The 16,180-nt window shown below is 43.8% G+C and overlaps 3 protein-coding genes across 3 annotated transcripts; 2 read left to right on the top strand and 1 right to left on the bottom strand.

The window, feature by feature from the left end:
* Positions 1-1,028: 1,028 nt before the first annotated feature.
* LOC138192201 (TSC22 domain family protein 2-like) lies at positions 1,029-3,588 on the top strand (the record flags this gene model as incomplete). Its single annotated transcript, XM_069139449.1, is given in 2 exon segments — positions 1,029-1,080; positions 1,534-3,588. Coding segments are annotated over 2 exon segments (439 nt in total), but the record flags the coding sequence as incomplete, so codon positions are not given.
* On the bottom strand, positions 3,475-10,096 carry LOC138192202 (UAP56-interacting factor-like). Its single transcript, XM_069139450.1, is given in 10 exon segments — positions 3,475-4,572; positions 4,735-4,861; positions 4,962-5,036; positions 5,234-5,289; positions 5,401-5,473; positions 5,714-5,832; positions 8,648-8,677; positions 8,679-8,812; positions 9,433-9,573; positions 9,887-10,096. Coding segments are annotated over 10 exon segments (930 nt in total). The 5' UTR covers positions 9,960-10,096; the 3' UTR covers positions 3,475-4,470.
* Positions 10,097-10,140: 44 nt separating this feature from the next.
* Positions 10,141-15,698, top strand: cpdp (CPD photolyase). The gene is made up of 10 exons (XM_069139447.1): positions 10,141-10,344; positions 10,544-10,911; positions 11,007-11,155; positions 11,850-12,032; positions 12,252-12,410; positions 12,945-13,143; positions 14,234-14,386; positions 14,583-14,704; positions 14,816-14,975; positions 15,068-15,698. The coding sequence occupies exons 1-10, from the start codon at positions 10,322-10,324 to the stop codon at positions 15,214-15,216; spliced, it is 1,665 nt and encodes a 554-aa protein (XP_068995548.1). The 5' UTR covers positions 10,141-10,321; the 3' UTR covers positions 15,217-15,698.
* Positions 15,699-16,180: the final 482 nt, after the last annotated feature.

Raw genomic sequence — 16,180 nt, 5'->3', positions numbered from 1 at the left:
TGATCTGTCCCGGGTGCGTGCGGTGACCGGCGCTGCCTCGGTTGATTAAGTACCGGGGTCTTGTCGGTTTTTACCCAAAGACCTGCGGGCTACATTCGGCTCCGTGGTTTCAGTAAAGGTACCAGGTGGTTTTCGGCGTTGGAATTATAAACCAAGTACATTTACTCAAGTACTGGAGTGAAGTACAACGTCGTACTTTACTTCGAGTGTTTCCACGTCATGCAACTAAATGCTTTCACTCCTGTTAATCTCACTAATCTTTAGTTACTTTTAAGATGGCAGTTTTTCACACTCTTCCTGTTTAGCGAAAGCCGCGCATCTCCAAATTTGGTGATTTGGAATTTGTATTTTTCCGATAAACCGAAGGATTAGATGTTTTTTTTATTGTTGTTTTTTTTTTTTTAATGCTTGGAGAAAGTTCTCCTACTTTTTAAGATAAAAGCCTATTTTAAAACCCACTTGGACTCTCTGCGAAATGCATTGTATTTCTTAGCTTGTTGACTTTTTAGAGATGCGTAGTTCTTGCAGAACAGAAACGATACAAACCTCTGATAATCTTACTGAACATGAAGCATTACCGTCGATTAAACTAACTCTCAGTACATGAAACAAGCACAACCTTAAATACCGACAGCGGTAAAATGCACGTGAATCCAACAGTAATAATCCAGAAACATCACATACAATCGTAAAGTGATTGCATAATGTGTACTTTTATTTTTGATACTTTTAAGTACATTTTGCTTGCACACTTTTACTTAAATAAGGTTTTAAATGCATTACTATTACTTGTAGTGGAGTATTTTCACAATGTGGTTGTTGGTACTTTTGCCCAAGTACAGAAGAACTGTTCTTCCACCGCTATTGGTTTGAATGTTGTCTTGTATTTTTTTTTGTTGCTGTTTCCACGTGTTGAAAGCAGAAAAGTGAACTGCCTCTCCACCAGCTCTTAAATCCCGACACTTGTGTGATCAATTCTAACACGACTCTCTCTGTCCTTTCTTTGTTTGTGTTTTTTTTTTTCACAGTGCCTCTGGAACCAATGTTGTTGCCATTGATAATAAAATAGAGCAGGCAATGGTGAGTAATCACATTATTTCCCACTGATCATGTGCTTCTCTGTGTGAAACGTTGTCTCGCGCTTTAATGTGAAACATACGAAGCAGGGCTTCAGTTACACCGAGGGGTTGCGACACCGGGGACCAGATATACGCTGCCGTATCGTGTTGCTGAATCCATGAAGTCATTTGGATTGACCTTTATTTGAATCCTACATCTGTCTTGACTTCTTTACGAGTTTTCTTTTTTGTTTTTTTTTAAGACAAAAAAAAAAAAGGGAGTCTTTATGTCTTGTTTATCTTTGCCCTAAAGCATCCACGCTGACTGACGACTCAATAACAGCCTTAGCTTCCCTCTCTTGTCTGCTGCTTGTTAGAACAAGATAAAGCAGCCTTTGTGCTGCCCGTGGTCAGGTCCTCTCACGTTGTTGTTGACCCGGTAGCTCACTTCTCGACCTCCTCTCCTCTCCCTCAGGACCTGGTGAAAAGCCATCTGATGTACGCAGTGCGCGAGGAGGTGGAGGTGTTGAAGGAGCAGATCAAGGAGCTGTTTGAGAGGAACTCTGTGCTGGAGAGGGAGAACGCCGTGTTGAAATCTCTGGCCAACAGCGAGCAGCTGTCCCAGCTGTCCACCCCGGCGGCCCCCGGCTCCTCCGGCGCCACGCCCCCCCAGCAAGGACTCAGCCAGCCTCTGCAGCAGGCCCAGCCGCTTCAAGTTCAGCCGCAGTCGCAGCTCCAGCTCCAGCACCACCCCAAACCCCAGCAGCTCCAGACTCAGCCTCAGCTCGAACCCGGCCAACAACAACAACAACAACAACAACAGCAACAACAACAACTGCAACCCAACGTCACCTCCGCTTGAAGTGCATCCGAAGAAAAACAAGAGCATCTTCGCTTATTACAATTAGTGTATGTGAAATTAAAAGGAAGAAAAAAAACTTTGTCTTCTTAGCCACCAGCTTGACCACAAAGTACAGTGCTTGTGTGTGTGTGCGTGTGTGTGTGTCGGGGGTGAGTTAGCAAGCGAGACTGTGAATTGTTTTTGGAATGTAAGTGTGTATGCATCTGTACTGTGGGCCTTTCCAGTGTTAATGCAATCATCGAGAGAGAGAGAGAGAGAGAGAGACAGACAGACAGACAGACAGACAGACAGAGACAGAGGGACTGAGACAAAGTGTGTGTGGAGACGGCGCATCAGGAACGGTCGGGTGGTGTTGGTGGGTTTTTTTTTCCCCCATCTTCGCTCTGTTCCTGGATTGGTTGACAGCTTGCAGAGAAGGATATGTTTTCTCGGACCGGGCCGGACCGGGCCGGGCCGGAGCCAAACCCAACCCGCGACCTGACCTGAAAGCTGCTTGGAAGCGTGGGTGTGGAAAGCGAGGGCTTCGCCTCATGTAAGGGACAAGATGGAGGAGTGATTGTAAAAAAAAAAAAGAAAAAAAAAAAAAAGATAAAAAAATTCAAAAAAAGCGATTATTTTTTTAAAATGAGATAATTGAATGGGTAAAGGGGTATTTTTTAGCCTTGCTGTTTCATGTTGTAAAGTAAGAACTGGGGAGAGAGAGAGCGTGTTTTTCATTTTGTTGTTTTCGGAGCGCTGCCGTTACTTTTACATCAAGTCCAACTCGTGCATCAATCTTTTTTTTTTTTTTGATTTCTACTGTGTAAGTGTTTTATTTATTACAGGGCTGCTATTTACATAAATGAACAATTTCATGAAACCTGTTTTATCAGGAGCCCGATGACTTTGTTTCCTCCTTTCTTCTTAACAGTGTTTCAGATTGGCCACACTTACTTCCCAGGCAATGCTTTCCAAAAAAAAAAAAAAAAAAAGAAGAAATTCTGACAAATGTTCAACACTAACTCCGATTTTTCGCTGCCAATTCATAGCTCGAGTCAAGATCCAGTTCGAATGTACATTTTTGTAAAGTATTAAGAGTCTTGATGGGCGTCTCTTCAAATCCGAACCTGATCCTGCAGAAGGCAGTAGATGACAATTGGATCCTGTTGGTAGTTTCTCTAAAACTGAATTAGTCTTGCCATAACCCCCTCCTTACTTCCATTTGTTCTCCATTGTTTTTTTCCTGCAGGGGGGAAAAAGCTGTGAAATCACTCAACATACTTTGTAACCAAAGATGCAAAGCTGTGTAAATTGATTATTTTTTTGAAATGCACACGTGCATTTCTTCCTTTTGTTTATTTTGTTACTTTCTCTTTCACAAAATATTTTGTTGCTGTTCGGCATGTTCTGCATGATCTGTAATCTTCAAACCACTTTCTTACCTCATTTTTATTCAGCACTCTTATTGTAAGATAGTCTGTGAACAGTGGAAATGGGGAGGGGGGGGGGGTGAAAGGAGGCGGAGCAGCGAGTCGAGAAAATAACCTAGTGTTACTGACACTAGTCACAGAAAAATGAAGTGAGCCATGTTTTATTCATTTAAATGGTGTTTGAATTTCATATGCCAATAGTTTTGTTACATTGCAAATTTTAATGTATTTAAATAAAAGCAATATTCAGATTCCAAAATATGTCAAGTTTGTTTTGTTAAAAAGTACCAGAAAGCAGTTTATTTATATAAAAAGTCATTGTAAAATGTTTTTTTTTTTTTTTAGCTCTGCAGACATTTTAAACTTTTTTACTGTTCATTGGAAAACAACCAGAAATCACGTGCGGAGGCTCAAATTGCTGCCGAATTTAAAACGCATCCTCTTGCATAAAGCAAACGGCGACGGCAGGTTATAATGCTACAGATGGAAACAAACGCATCATGTAAAAAAAAACACGCCACACCAGATTGCTGTAAATGAACAGGAAATTGTCTTGATTTCTAGCGAGTCAGATGCCGCTGGTTGATTACAAGAAGAAGCAGATTTGAACCGTGTCCAGCGCCGGTGGCTCTACGAGCTCATCTGACGGACATTTTAAAAAGAGAAACTTGTTTATTTGAAGAAAGTATTACAAAACAATTCTTGAAAATGTCCACACAAAAAAAAAAAAAAAAAAAAAAGGTGTACCGAGAACATGCACCGTCCTCTAATACTTCTTCATAATAGTGTCGACAGCTCCGAGTCCAAATCGGAAGAAGGCCGTTTGTTTCCCAGCGTAGAACATCCGCAACACGCACAGCGGAGTACAACGATACGGACAACGGGTGGGAACGTCTTTTAAAACACTCTTTCCATCATCACTTCGCAGCCGAGCTGTTGTGCACGTCGTACTCATCCGTTCCGTCCTTGCCTTTCCTCCCGGTAGTGAGGTCGGTCCGTGGGCTCGGCGCTGTGCCGTCCGTCGGGGAGGTGGGGTGAGGTGGGGAGGTGGGGAGGGTGGGGTCACTGTGTGGGTCTGAGCAGGACAGAGGCGCTTCAGGAGTTTTACCCGTCTCTCTTTCTCTCCCGTCTTCTCGCTGCCTTAACCCACAGTGACAAATCTGCTGCCTTTGCTGCTCTGAGCCGTGGCGGCGCGACGATCTTTCAAGATGCGGAATCGCTCGTTCAAGGTCATCGACGTTTGCTGCGGAAAGAAGAAGAAGAAAAAAAAGTCAGAGGACACGTCGACGCAACCAAAACAACTGGAAATGAAACTGTTCCCATGTATACAACCGTACAGAAATTACAAGCGGCGCGCGCGCGCGCGCGCACACACACACACACACACACACACACACACACACACCGGTTTCCCAACACTGTTGATGTCAAACTGCAGAGGCACTCCTTTTGGTACTTTGGTCTCCGCCGTTTCCACTTTGACTGGAGCCGAGCCGACAGCCGGAGGATGCAGAGTCCAAGCGCTGGGAGGCCTGCGGACAAGTCAGGGACACGGTGGCCGTGGTCAGCAAGTGTGTAATAAACAACATCTTATTCTTTCATAAATGATCCCTGTGATTCCCGAGTACTTACTCAGGCTGAGTCATGGCTGTAGGGTTCTCAATTGAAACAGTCAAGATACCAGTGCTGGTTGTCGATGTGCGCCACCTGGTGGACAAACAAAAACAGTGTCTCATATTATGCAAACACAACAGACACCGACCCTAAAAATGGATAACGATAGTCCTCCTTTCTCGCTGAGTGATTCATATCCTCAGCGCGAGTTGCCTCTTCCTCACACATACGATACTGTAATACGGGCAGTTGGACAACGAGAGCCAAAATAAAAGTATGATAGCACTCACTGCCGTGTTTTGACTGGAGGAGTACTGGGACTTGGCTTCTGCAGCTGGGCTTGTACCTGCAAAGGACATGAAGACTCAACAGCGGTGCACTGACAGCTGGATGAGAAGGCTTCAAGTGGACAGGTTCAATCCCATTTAATCTACCAACAGTTCTGTGCTGCGAGTACCTTGAGTCCCCTGCGAAAAAGAAATGTGGCCTGGCGCGCGTCCCTCTGACTCTGCTGGACAGGCGGCAGCGGTCTGCATGAATAGAACACCAAAACAAAAACAAAAACAGCTGCGTAAACAGTGTTGGTCTCGTCAAAGTGTACGATTGTGCCGCACAGTTTACCACGTGTATGTAATCGGCACATTCAGACCAGTCTGCACCGCCGTTTGAAATACAACTCGTGTTTCCCGTCCCGCCTCTTAAAAGCGAGCCGGCAGCGCTCTGCGGATCCAGCGAGCTGGAGGACGAGCGCAGCGTTTAGGTGTTCTCACCGCCGCCGCAGCTGGAAAGGTCTCCTGACCGCCGTCGCGTTCGGGCCTCTCTGTGCCTCGGGCCTCCTGTACGGAGCTTCAGGGCGCTGAGCGAACGGCCTCGTCCTCTGTCTTGGTTTCTGAAGAGGGGAGGTGACAGATGGGTCGATCTTTTAACATACGGTACATCTACCCGAGGGCTGAACTATTTGTGGAAGCTGGACCGCTTCGACAAATAAAACGGAAATAGAAGATGTTCCAATAGTTCGGAGATGCAAAACAAGACATTCAAAGACAAAAGTTGTTTCAAATATAGAAGCGCTTTTACAAGAAATATGAACATTTTTTTTTTTGTTTGAAATTAATTGTGACACAGCTTGATACAAAAAAAAAAAAAAAGTACTGGAAGATAATCGTTTCATTGTAGTGAGTGAAAGCATTTCTATCCAACCTGCTTCATTTCCCAATCTAAGAGATAAAACTTGAATTTTTGACATGCACTTTGAAAGAAAAGTTTGAATTTAACTCTAACTTTGATGACAAATAATAAAAAAAAAAAGAGTAAGAAGACATGAACTGAGGGCTGATAGAAAAAGAGAGGACAGCAAGTGATGACGCGGCGGCGGGCGGTGCGGGCGGCGGGAGATCCAACATTCAAACTCCAGCAGCTGACACTCTTATCAAGTTCATTCCAGAGGAAATATCTCTCGGATGAAAGGAAACAAACCGGAAAAGTTTCGAAGACGGTCTGAGGCAGATAACGAGGAGAGGCAGCTAACGAAGCAAGCTTGCCGTTCCTGGGTACCAGACGGCGGCTGCGGGTGTCTGTTGCCAGGCGACAGCACGAGGAGATATATCTGCCTTCAGGTGTGATGAAGGTCAGGCAGATTCAGGTCTCTGCAGTGGGCTTACCGTTAAGACTCGCCAAGCAAGACGAGATTCGGTAACCTTGGTGATGAATACGAACGGTTTTTTTTTTTAAAAAGTATCGGAGCTTTATATGCATTTTTTTTTTTTTGGTCTCATTTTCAGTGCGCGCGCACAAGACGTGAAAGTTGATCCAAGCGTTAGTGCAATGCAAGCGCCACAAGTATGAGGTTTTACAGTCATCTCAATTTAAATATTTAATCTCCGGTGCTGCTTTCTTTTATGTCCGCTGCGCTTCAGGTTGTTTGACTTTGCTCTTGTTAAACAAAGAGGGGATGTTTTATAACGCTCATTTTAGCCGGAGACAGCGGCTGTTTGTCAACCCAACCAGTTGGGATAAGAGTTTCACGTCACTACTTTTCTCACATTGCAATACGCTTTGTACGTTAAGAGATGCCGTCTGGCATATTTTCACCACTATTTGAGTCGAACCATTCCAACTGGAAGGACAGAGAAGTTGCTTAATGAACTTGTGACCGTGTATAATTCAGCAAGGCAAAAAAAATTAAATGAGACGAGCCTTCATGTTCTTTTTGCTCAGCGATGGTTTTGGTCTGCCACGCGGGCCATTTTTGCCGAGTCTCTTTCTTATGGTGGAGTCATGAACACTGACCTTAACTGAGGCAAGTGAGGCCTGCAGTTCTTTGGATGTTGTCGTGGGGTCTTTGTGACCTCTCGGATGAGCCGTCGCTGCGCTCTTGGGGTAATTTTGGTCGGCCGGTCGCTCCTGGGAAGGTTCACCACTGTTCCATGTTTTCTCCATTTATGGATAATGGCTCTCACTGTGGTTCGCTGGAGTCCCAAAGCTTTAGAAATGGCTTTATAACCTTTTCCAGACTGATAGAGCTCAATTACTTTCTTTCTCATTTGTTCCTGAATTTCTTTGGATCTCGGCATGATGTCGATCTTTTGAGGATCTTTTGGTTGACCTCACTTTGTCAGGCAGGTCCTATTTAAGTGATTTCTTGATTGAGAACAGGTGTGGCAGTAATCAGGCCTGGGTGTGGCTAGAGAAATTGAACTCAGGTGTGATAAACCACAGTTAAGTTATGTTTTAACAGGAGGGGACAAACACTTTTTCACACAGGACCATGTGGGTTTGGATTTTTTTTTTCTCCCTTAATAATAAAAACCTTCATTTAAAAACTGCATTTTGTCTTTACTTGTGTTATCTTTGACTAATATTTAAATTTGTTTGATGATCTGAAACATTTAAGTGTGACAGACATGCAAAAAAAACCACACCACTGTGCGCATATCTGATCACAATCGGATCTTCCTGATTGGCTATCAGCAATTACATATTGCACATGATCACATCTGATCTGCGTGTTTGGGTGGCGGCCCTCATTTTAAGATTTAACCACATCGGTTGTAATCGCAGTGACACTGCAGTCAGAACTGGAAATGGATGACATGAACAAACCAAAATGGAGGGTACTAAAACTGGGCTTGCTTATTGACCACATGGTGGTAACGAGGCCTTCGCTGTCTCTGCTGCGTCAGGGACAGAAAAGACTTGTCTGCTCCTCTTTAACGCTTGCAGCCATCACCACCGGTATCGCTGTCGGGCGAGGGGGAGTGGTCCGGACAGACCAGCTGGTAACACGTTTTGATTTCATGTTGGCTTGGATGACGATCTACAACACCAAACTGACATGTTACCCGTACCCGTGATGGAAACATGAACTTTACTTGACAACGAAAGTCACGGATGTAAAAGTCAAAAGCATTTCAAATCCAAGTAAAGCAGCCGTGTGATTTCCTGCTCTTCTGACTGGCTAAATATGATCCGACACATGATACCGACAGTCTGAACATGGTTTAATAGACACCTCCCAGACAAACGGTCCCAAAGAAGGACCTCCTGATATGATCCCACCATTCTGACTAATGGTTTTAAATATCAGTACAAAAACTAACATTAAAAAGTCAGTGTTTAAATATCACTCTTTACAGCATTAGAGGATGATAATCGGCCCTAACAAGTGCCTGGGTTCCTGTTCACTGTTGTACTTTCTCCATTACCTGGTTGATTGCTGCTCTGTTGAGTGTCCCCGGCTCGCTTCAGCAGGGCAGCCGGTCTCCTGGCTGCCAGGCCCGTGATGACCCCCTGACCCCTTCTCCGAACCGGTAGGGGCGGGACCCTTCTGTTTCTTAATTTAGGTGCTCCTCCTCGGGGTGCGCCACCTCCTGGTAAATATATTATTAGCAACATTACAAATGTATAGAGTTGCTTCAGCAAAAAAAAAAAAATGAAAAATGAAAAGGTTAGCAGGGAGAGAGAGAGAGAGAGAGAGAGAGAGAGAGAGAGAGAGAAAAGAGAGAGAGACAGAGAGAGAGAGAGACAGAGAGAGAGAGAGAGAAAAGAGAGAGAGACAGAGAGAGAGAGAGAGAGAGAGAGAGAGACAGAGACAGAGAGAGAGAGAGAGAAAAGAGAGAGAGACAGAGAGAGAGAGAGAGAGAGACAGAGAGAGAGAGAGAGAAAAGAGAGAGAGACAGAGAGAGAGAGAGAGAGACAGAGACAGAGAGAGAGAGAGAGAGAAAAGAGAGAGAGACAGAGAGAGAGACAGAGAGAGAGAGAGAGACAGAGAGAGAGAAAAGAGAGAGAGACAGAGAGAGAGAGAGACAGAGACAGAGAGAGAGAGAGAGAAAAGAGAGAGAGACAGAGAGAGAGAGAGAGAGACAGAGACAGAGAGAGAGAGAGAGAGAAAAGAGAGAGAGACAGAGAGAGAGACAGAGAGAGAGAGAGAGAGAAAGAGAGAGAGACAGAGAGAGAGAGAGAGAGACAGGGAGTTAGAGTTAGTACACACCTGTGTGGACAGGTCCTGTATTTCTCGGAGAAAGTCTCTTTCCTTGGGTTAGATGGTCTTTCTTCTTCACTGGACGACGGTTCACATTGGCCTGTCTCCTTTGTAGCTGTTGCTCTCTTTTATTCAACCGAATTATGTCATCTGTTAAAGTCACAACATGAAGACCTGGTCAACAAATGAACCCTCTAATGACGCTCAAACTCTTCATCCTCAAACTATTCATCCTCAAACTCTTCATCATCCTCAAACTATTCATCCTCAAACTATTCATCCTCCTCAAACTCTTCATCATCCTCAAACTCTTCATCATCCTCAAACTCTTCATCATCCTCAAACTCTTCATCATCCTCAAACATCAGACTCATCTAACAGCTGACAGACCAGCTCGTAGCTAACAGTGGCTAACAGCAGCTAGCTCCAGTTCAGTAGCGCCGGTCACAGCTGAGGGCCTTACCCAAGGACATGTCCACTTTATCGGGAACCGCCGGCCTCTCCCCGCGCCCCGCCGCGAACTCCTCTTTGTTCATACTTTAAACGACGACGAAAACGACCCCGAGCGCAAAGAGAAACGTATCTCGCGGCCGCGCCGCCTCTCGTCCCTTTTAACGAGACGCGACAACAGACACGAACCTCCTCCACACGTAAACAGCGCCGCGCATGCCCAGTGAGGACGTCCGAATTGCATTGTGGGAAGCGTGTTTCCACGAGACGTAAACACGGTGTTTACAAAACGCGCTCATGTAACTGCTGGTTTAAAGGCGGAAACGACACGTTTCTCTCTCTGCGCTGCAGCAATAACGACGTTTTCGTCTGTCTGTCGTGTCTGTCGGTTATCTCCACATTTATGTGGTGCAGCAGAGACCACGTGATTTGAACTTTGTTCCGCTGTATGTTGCACGGTGTCTGGAGGAGGTTCGTGTTTCACACCTTAACACCGGAGCAACGCAGTGAACTGAGCAGTGTTGTTGTGTCCGCTGCTTGTTTTTGCTTCACTTTGTATCTCGCTTGAGCTTCATTTATATTTCGGAATATTTTTGTCTTTCATTTGCAGTTTTCTGGCTTTGTTAACTGTTTTGTTTTTTTCTCACCGTTTCATTGTGGTTTCCTGCAGCTCATCCATATCCTCTTCACCGAGGCTGCTCTTGAAGCTTGTCATTCACCGTAAACAAAGGCCCTGCCCAGCACTCCTCTTTTTGACCAACTGTTTCTCCAGTAAAACCACCATGTCGGGCAAAAAACGCAAGGCATCTGCTGCTGCTGCTGCTGCTGAGAAAGAGCCCAGTACCAAGCAGCGGAAAGTGGCAGAGGAGAAGGAGAGAGCAGCTGGCTGGCTGCAGAGCCTGGTACAGGAGCAGAGGTCAGAGAAGAAGGAGATGAAGTTCAACGAAAAGCGCCTGCGTATTATATCCGATGCTGAAAAGATAAAGCAGGGCTCAGAGGGCGTCCTGTACTGGATGTCAAGAGACCACAGAGTACAAGGTAAACGCCGAGCACAACCAGCAGCACAGACCTTTTGTTGCTTTCATTTTCTCCCATGTCTCTGTTGATGTGCAATTTTCACCGTGTGTCCCAAGATAACTGGGCACTGATCCACGCCCAGCGGCTTGCTGCGAAGGAGAACCTCTCTCTGCATGTCTGCGTCTGTGTGTCGGTGCCAAAATCACAACTGTCCACCCTGAGACATTACAGCTTCATGCTGAAGGGTCTGGAAGAAGTGGCAGAGGTATAAAAACGTTATGCTTTTAACCATTTGATTGAAAGAAAAGTCTTATGTTACATTTACTCCCATTAGTAAAGGATTAAGTCATACCACAAAACCCTTGCAAGCTCTACAAAAGTTTATTGCTTTCATTTCTTCTCTAAGTTGAGTTTTACAGTGTTTTATACATGTTAGCATCTGGTAGCTGCTGTAGTTCAGATCTGGCAACTTTAGATGGATGTTTCTCTTTTTTTTTTTTCTCATTTAAGAAGTTGAAGTGATTTGACAGCAAATGAAGTAGTTGAAATTATGCCAAATTAATAATTGGAAGTCAATCAATAAGTAATAATGTGACGATGTGCAGCTCTGGTTTTTCTCATATCATTTAACATTTTAGACTGTTGAATAAAACATGTCTTTTGAAAATGTACTCTCATTGTGGACATCTGTGACTATTGAATTATGTTTTAAAGACTAAAGTAACCGATGAATTGAGAAATATTTCATGGATTCATTAATAAGGTTAAATAATAAACAAATCAATGACGCCTTAACACTTTTTTGAATGAATGAATGAATGTGTAGTTTGAAGGCACACAAGTCCAAATATTCTGTAAATATCACCTGGTATCTTTTACATTTTATTAAACGGTAAATGATCAAGGAACCCACCACCAGATCTGTCAATCTTAACTTCTCTTCTGCTTCCGCCAAACAGGAATGTAATCACTTGAACATCCAGTTCCACCTGCTGCGTGGCGCAGCGGGAGAAGTTCTCCCCGGCTTTGTGTCCGACCACAGCTTTGGAGCAGTGGTGACTGACTTCTCCCCCCTCAGAGAGCGACTGCAATGGTTGGAGGACGTCAAAAAGGGACTTCCAAAGGAAATCCCCCTCATACAGGTAAAACACTCTCCCTCTCCAAGACGTAGTTTATAGGGAAGGTGTATTGATAAGATGCTCCAGATTCTGCCTATTTTTTGTTGGGTGCTCTTGATTTCCTTGTTGCCCTCATCACACTGGTTCTGACCTCATTTTCATTTTATGAGCATTGCCTTTATTTTTGCTCTCTGTATCTTTTCATTATCTCTTCTAATTCAATGCCCCATTTTCTTTTTACAGGTGGATGCACATAATATTGTACCCTGCTGGGTAGCATCACCTAAGCTGGAGTACTCCGCCAGGACGATCAGAGGAAAAATTACCAAGCTTTTGCCCGAGTTCCTCACCGCTTTTCCTGTGGTAGAGAAACACCCCGACACTGCTGCACGTACCGCCAAAGTAAGTGCTGCAGTAAAAAATGAAACGAAGAAATCTTATCAGGCATTTAGGAGGAGTATAGAAGAAGTTAAGTTTTTATGTCAAGTTCAAGGACTTCTGGATCAGTTAAGATGTCATATTCATCGGAGGTGTTTTCTAAAATCAGTTCAAAGGAAAGAGAGCCGTTGTGGAGTTTGGAAGTCAAACTCCTGCAAGAAAACACATACTTTTAACCTTCAGCTGTCTACCAATCCTCCGCACATTATTTATTGATGAGTTAAAATAAACAGTACACTTTTAGACTGTCCAAAAGTTGTTCATTTCCTTCCTCGCACCAGTTCTTAAAGCTTAAAGCGTGGGTGTGTGCTTGCGCTTCGGCGTTGAGATTGAGGTGCCATTCACTGATTTGAGCCTCCTGATATTGTGGTGAAAGGCTCAGAACTTTCTTTTGAAGTTTGCAGGTCTCTTCAACACTGCAGTGTATATTTGAGCTCATCACTGTCAGCTGTGACCTCTGCTGAGTTTTTCCTCTTTTCTCCCCTCTCCACCTCGCAGCCAATAGACTGGGACAAAACCCTGGCCTCCCTAGACATTGACAGAACGGTAGGAGAGCCAGAGTGGGCTAAGCCGGGCACCAAAGCAGGGATGGCTATGCTGGAGTCCTTCATTGATGTACGCCTTAACATGTTTGGCACCCAGCGCAACGACCCAAACGCTGTCGCCCTCAGCCAGCTCTCCCCGTGGATCCGCTTCGGTCAGTAATGTCATAAAAAGCACAGCGAACGTGTAAATAACACGACTCGGGGTAAAAAAAAAAAAAGAAGAAAAATCCTCCATCAATTGTGCATTAATTCCTAACAATTTACTCTTCTATCAACCATTACTCACATTTCTCTCCACTTCCTTCCATCGTCATGACCTAGACAACCGTCAGCCTGTGTCTGGGCTTTCCTGTATACGTAAAATCCTGGAATCATTTGTCAATACACAATTTATGGAGGACGTTTTTTTTATTATCTCCTTTAACCCCAGCAGTCACTGCTCTTCACTCTATGTAGATCTCTCCAAGGCTTTCGATACTGATGATCAATTGAGACTATCGTTACAGATGGTTTTAATCCCACAAAGTAAGTCCAAAAATAATAAAGGTGTTCCACATGGTATCAGTATTAATGCCACTGCTATTCACTTTACAGATAAAATTATATTTACTTTCCAAATAATCATTGCAATGTCCATTTTTATGCTGACCACATCATCTTCTATGTCATCAGCCACATGTCTGATTTTCAGACGTGTTATTGATTTGAGGCTTGTTCTGAGGTCCAAAAATACAATATGTGTAAAATACACAATATTTACAGCAGCTACTATCAACTGAAATGGGATTCTTACACCAGAACAGAGGTTGTTCCTCTTTTCAAAACAGAAAATCCATCATACAGTCCACTGTACTATCTGTATTTGACTGTAAAGACAGTATGCTCATGCTGCTGCCTCTACTATTAAACCACTGGATACCTTATATCATGGTGTCATTTAATTCATTACTTAAGACGGGAATAGTACTCGTCACTCTGGAGTGGAGAAAAATGTGAGGTCATCTCTGACATCCAGAGGGCATCAGCGTACCTGTGTGTTCATTTTTCAAATCCTTGGTTTCACAGATATTGAAGATCCTCATTTGAGTTCAAAGCGAACGGCCGTGACGCCAGATCACAGAATATTTAAGCTTTCAAAGATGCTCATCTAATCTCTGAGCTGGGGGAGACATTTTAATTGCCTCTTCATTATGTCCATCTTTTACATCCTGTCCAATCACCTCGTCGTCTTCTTCTCATCAGGCCACCTTTCGGCCCAGCGTGTGAGTCTGCAGGTTCAGCGCAGTGGGAAGAACGCAGGTCAGTCCATCTCAGCCTTTATCGAGGAGCTGGTAGTGCGCAGGGAGCTGACCGACAACTTCTGCTTCTACAACAAGAAATATGACAGCGTGGAGGGTCAGTAGAGTTCTCAATAAATCCTGTGATAAGTGTCCAATTAGTGACACTGTTTAGATGAGTCACCTGCTCTCAAGTTGGATTTGTCTGTCCTGACAACCTGTCTCTGTCTCTCTGTCTCTCTCTCTGTCTGTCTGTCTGTCTGTCTGTGTGTGTGTGTGTGTGTGTGTGTGTGTGTGTGTGTGTGTTTTCTCAGGTGCAAAGGAGTGGGCTCAGAAGACCTTGAAAGATCATGCTGAAGACAAGAGGCCGTATCTGTACACGCGTGAGCAGCTGGAGAAAGCAAAGACACATGACAAACTGTGGAACGCAGCTCAGGTACATTTAGTCTAAAACACATTAGATTTAATCTGTGTCCATGTCATTCAAAGTGTTTTGAGCATCTAAATGTTGATCCACTCGTGTGTGTGTGTGTTTTTTTTCCATCAGTACCAGATGGTCAGTGAGGGGAAGATGCACGGTTTCCTCCGAATGTACTGGGCCAAAAAGATCCTGGAGTGGACTTCTTCACCAGAGGAGGCGCTCTCCATCGCGCTGTACCTAAATGATCGCTACGAGCTGGACGGTCAGGACCCCAACGGCTTTGTCGGTAAGGACACAGATCGAATCCTACTTATCGGAGCAGCTGCGCTACTGATTTACTCGATTACTGTCCTCCCCCACTCTGTTCCCATCCCGCAGGTTGTATGTGGTCCATTTGCGGCATCCATGACCAGGGCTGGGCAGAGAGACCCGTCTTTGGAAAAATCCGCTATATGAACTACAAAGGATGCCTTCGGAAGTTCAACGTTGCCCAGTTTGAGAGAGAGCACTGTCCCAAAAACCTTTGAAGATTGACATGTTTTGAGGGATGTATGTAAAGTGCTTGACATCTCTTCCATGTTTGTCTCATGGAGCATTTTTAAGGCCTTTTTAGCATTGCATGTTGTTGTCTTCTTTTTTCTGCACTACTTGTTTTGACATATTGCTTGGACGGTTTCTTTTGTTGAATGTTCAAACTTGTTTATGCTTATTGAAAATGTAAGCTGTTTGTGAGGTAGTTGGCAGTGAGCTGTTGCGTATATATTTAGAGGATGTTGCTCGTTACAACCTTTGTATGAGAAAGAGTTTATTTAAATGTTGCTTTTCATATTACCAAATGAAATTAATGATCTAATTACTAATTTACTACTTTTCATTTTATTTTACACAGAATATGTTGTTTTCTCATTATTCGTTGAAGAACTGATTTCATGTCATGCTGTTGCTGTTTGTTTTTTTAGTCATCTATTCAAACAGTAAACAAAGTTATAAACAATTTTCTTTTCACTTATATCAGTTTCTGTGTTCATTTACAGTTCTCCCACAGTCTATTCCATTTATCTATAAGGCCTGCTTACAGATTGTAACTGTTCTTTACTCTAAAGCACTCTCCCACCCACAATGACTTGATTGCATTTGAATTGAAGTACAGCTACACTATTGCCACAATATCACTACCTACAAACTTGTGTTTGATGAGAGGCTTTCAACATAAACTTAGCAAATCAGCACATAGATGCTGTTGTCAGCATAAACCGTCAACAAACATGACAAAAGAAATTCATTCAGATTTGTCATACTGCTATGTTCCTTAATCCAAAATGAAAGATTAAAATATGTACAGTTTTATGTGCCTGTATTTTCAGCGACTGGGTTTCATCACGATTTCAAATGTGCTTTTATTGAGCAGTGATGTAATTAAACTGAAATAAAACCCACTGCTATCCAATCTAATTAGCTGCACCCTCAGTAGTGGATAAAAACAATCCCTAT

The sequence above is a fragment of the Embiotoca jacksoni genome, unplaced genomic scaffold, assembly GCF_022577435.1.
Source record: "Embiotoca jacksoni isolate LCO1_2020_lvr unplaced genomic scaffold, fEmbJac1.0.p SCAF_83, whole genome shotgun sequence".
In the NCBI taxonomy this organism is placed as follows: Eukaryota; Metazoa; Chordata; class Actinopteri; family Embiotocidae; genus Embiotoca; species Embiotoca jacksoni.
Note: the sequence above shows the minus strand (reverse complement) of the source record. Positions and strands in the feature narration are given on the sequence as shown.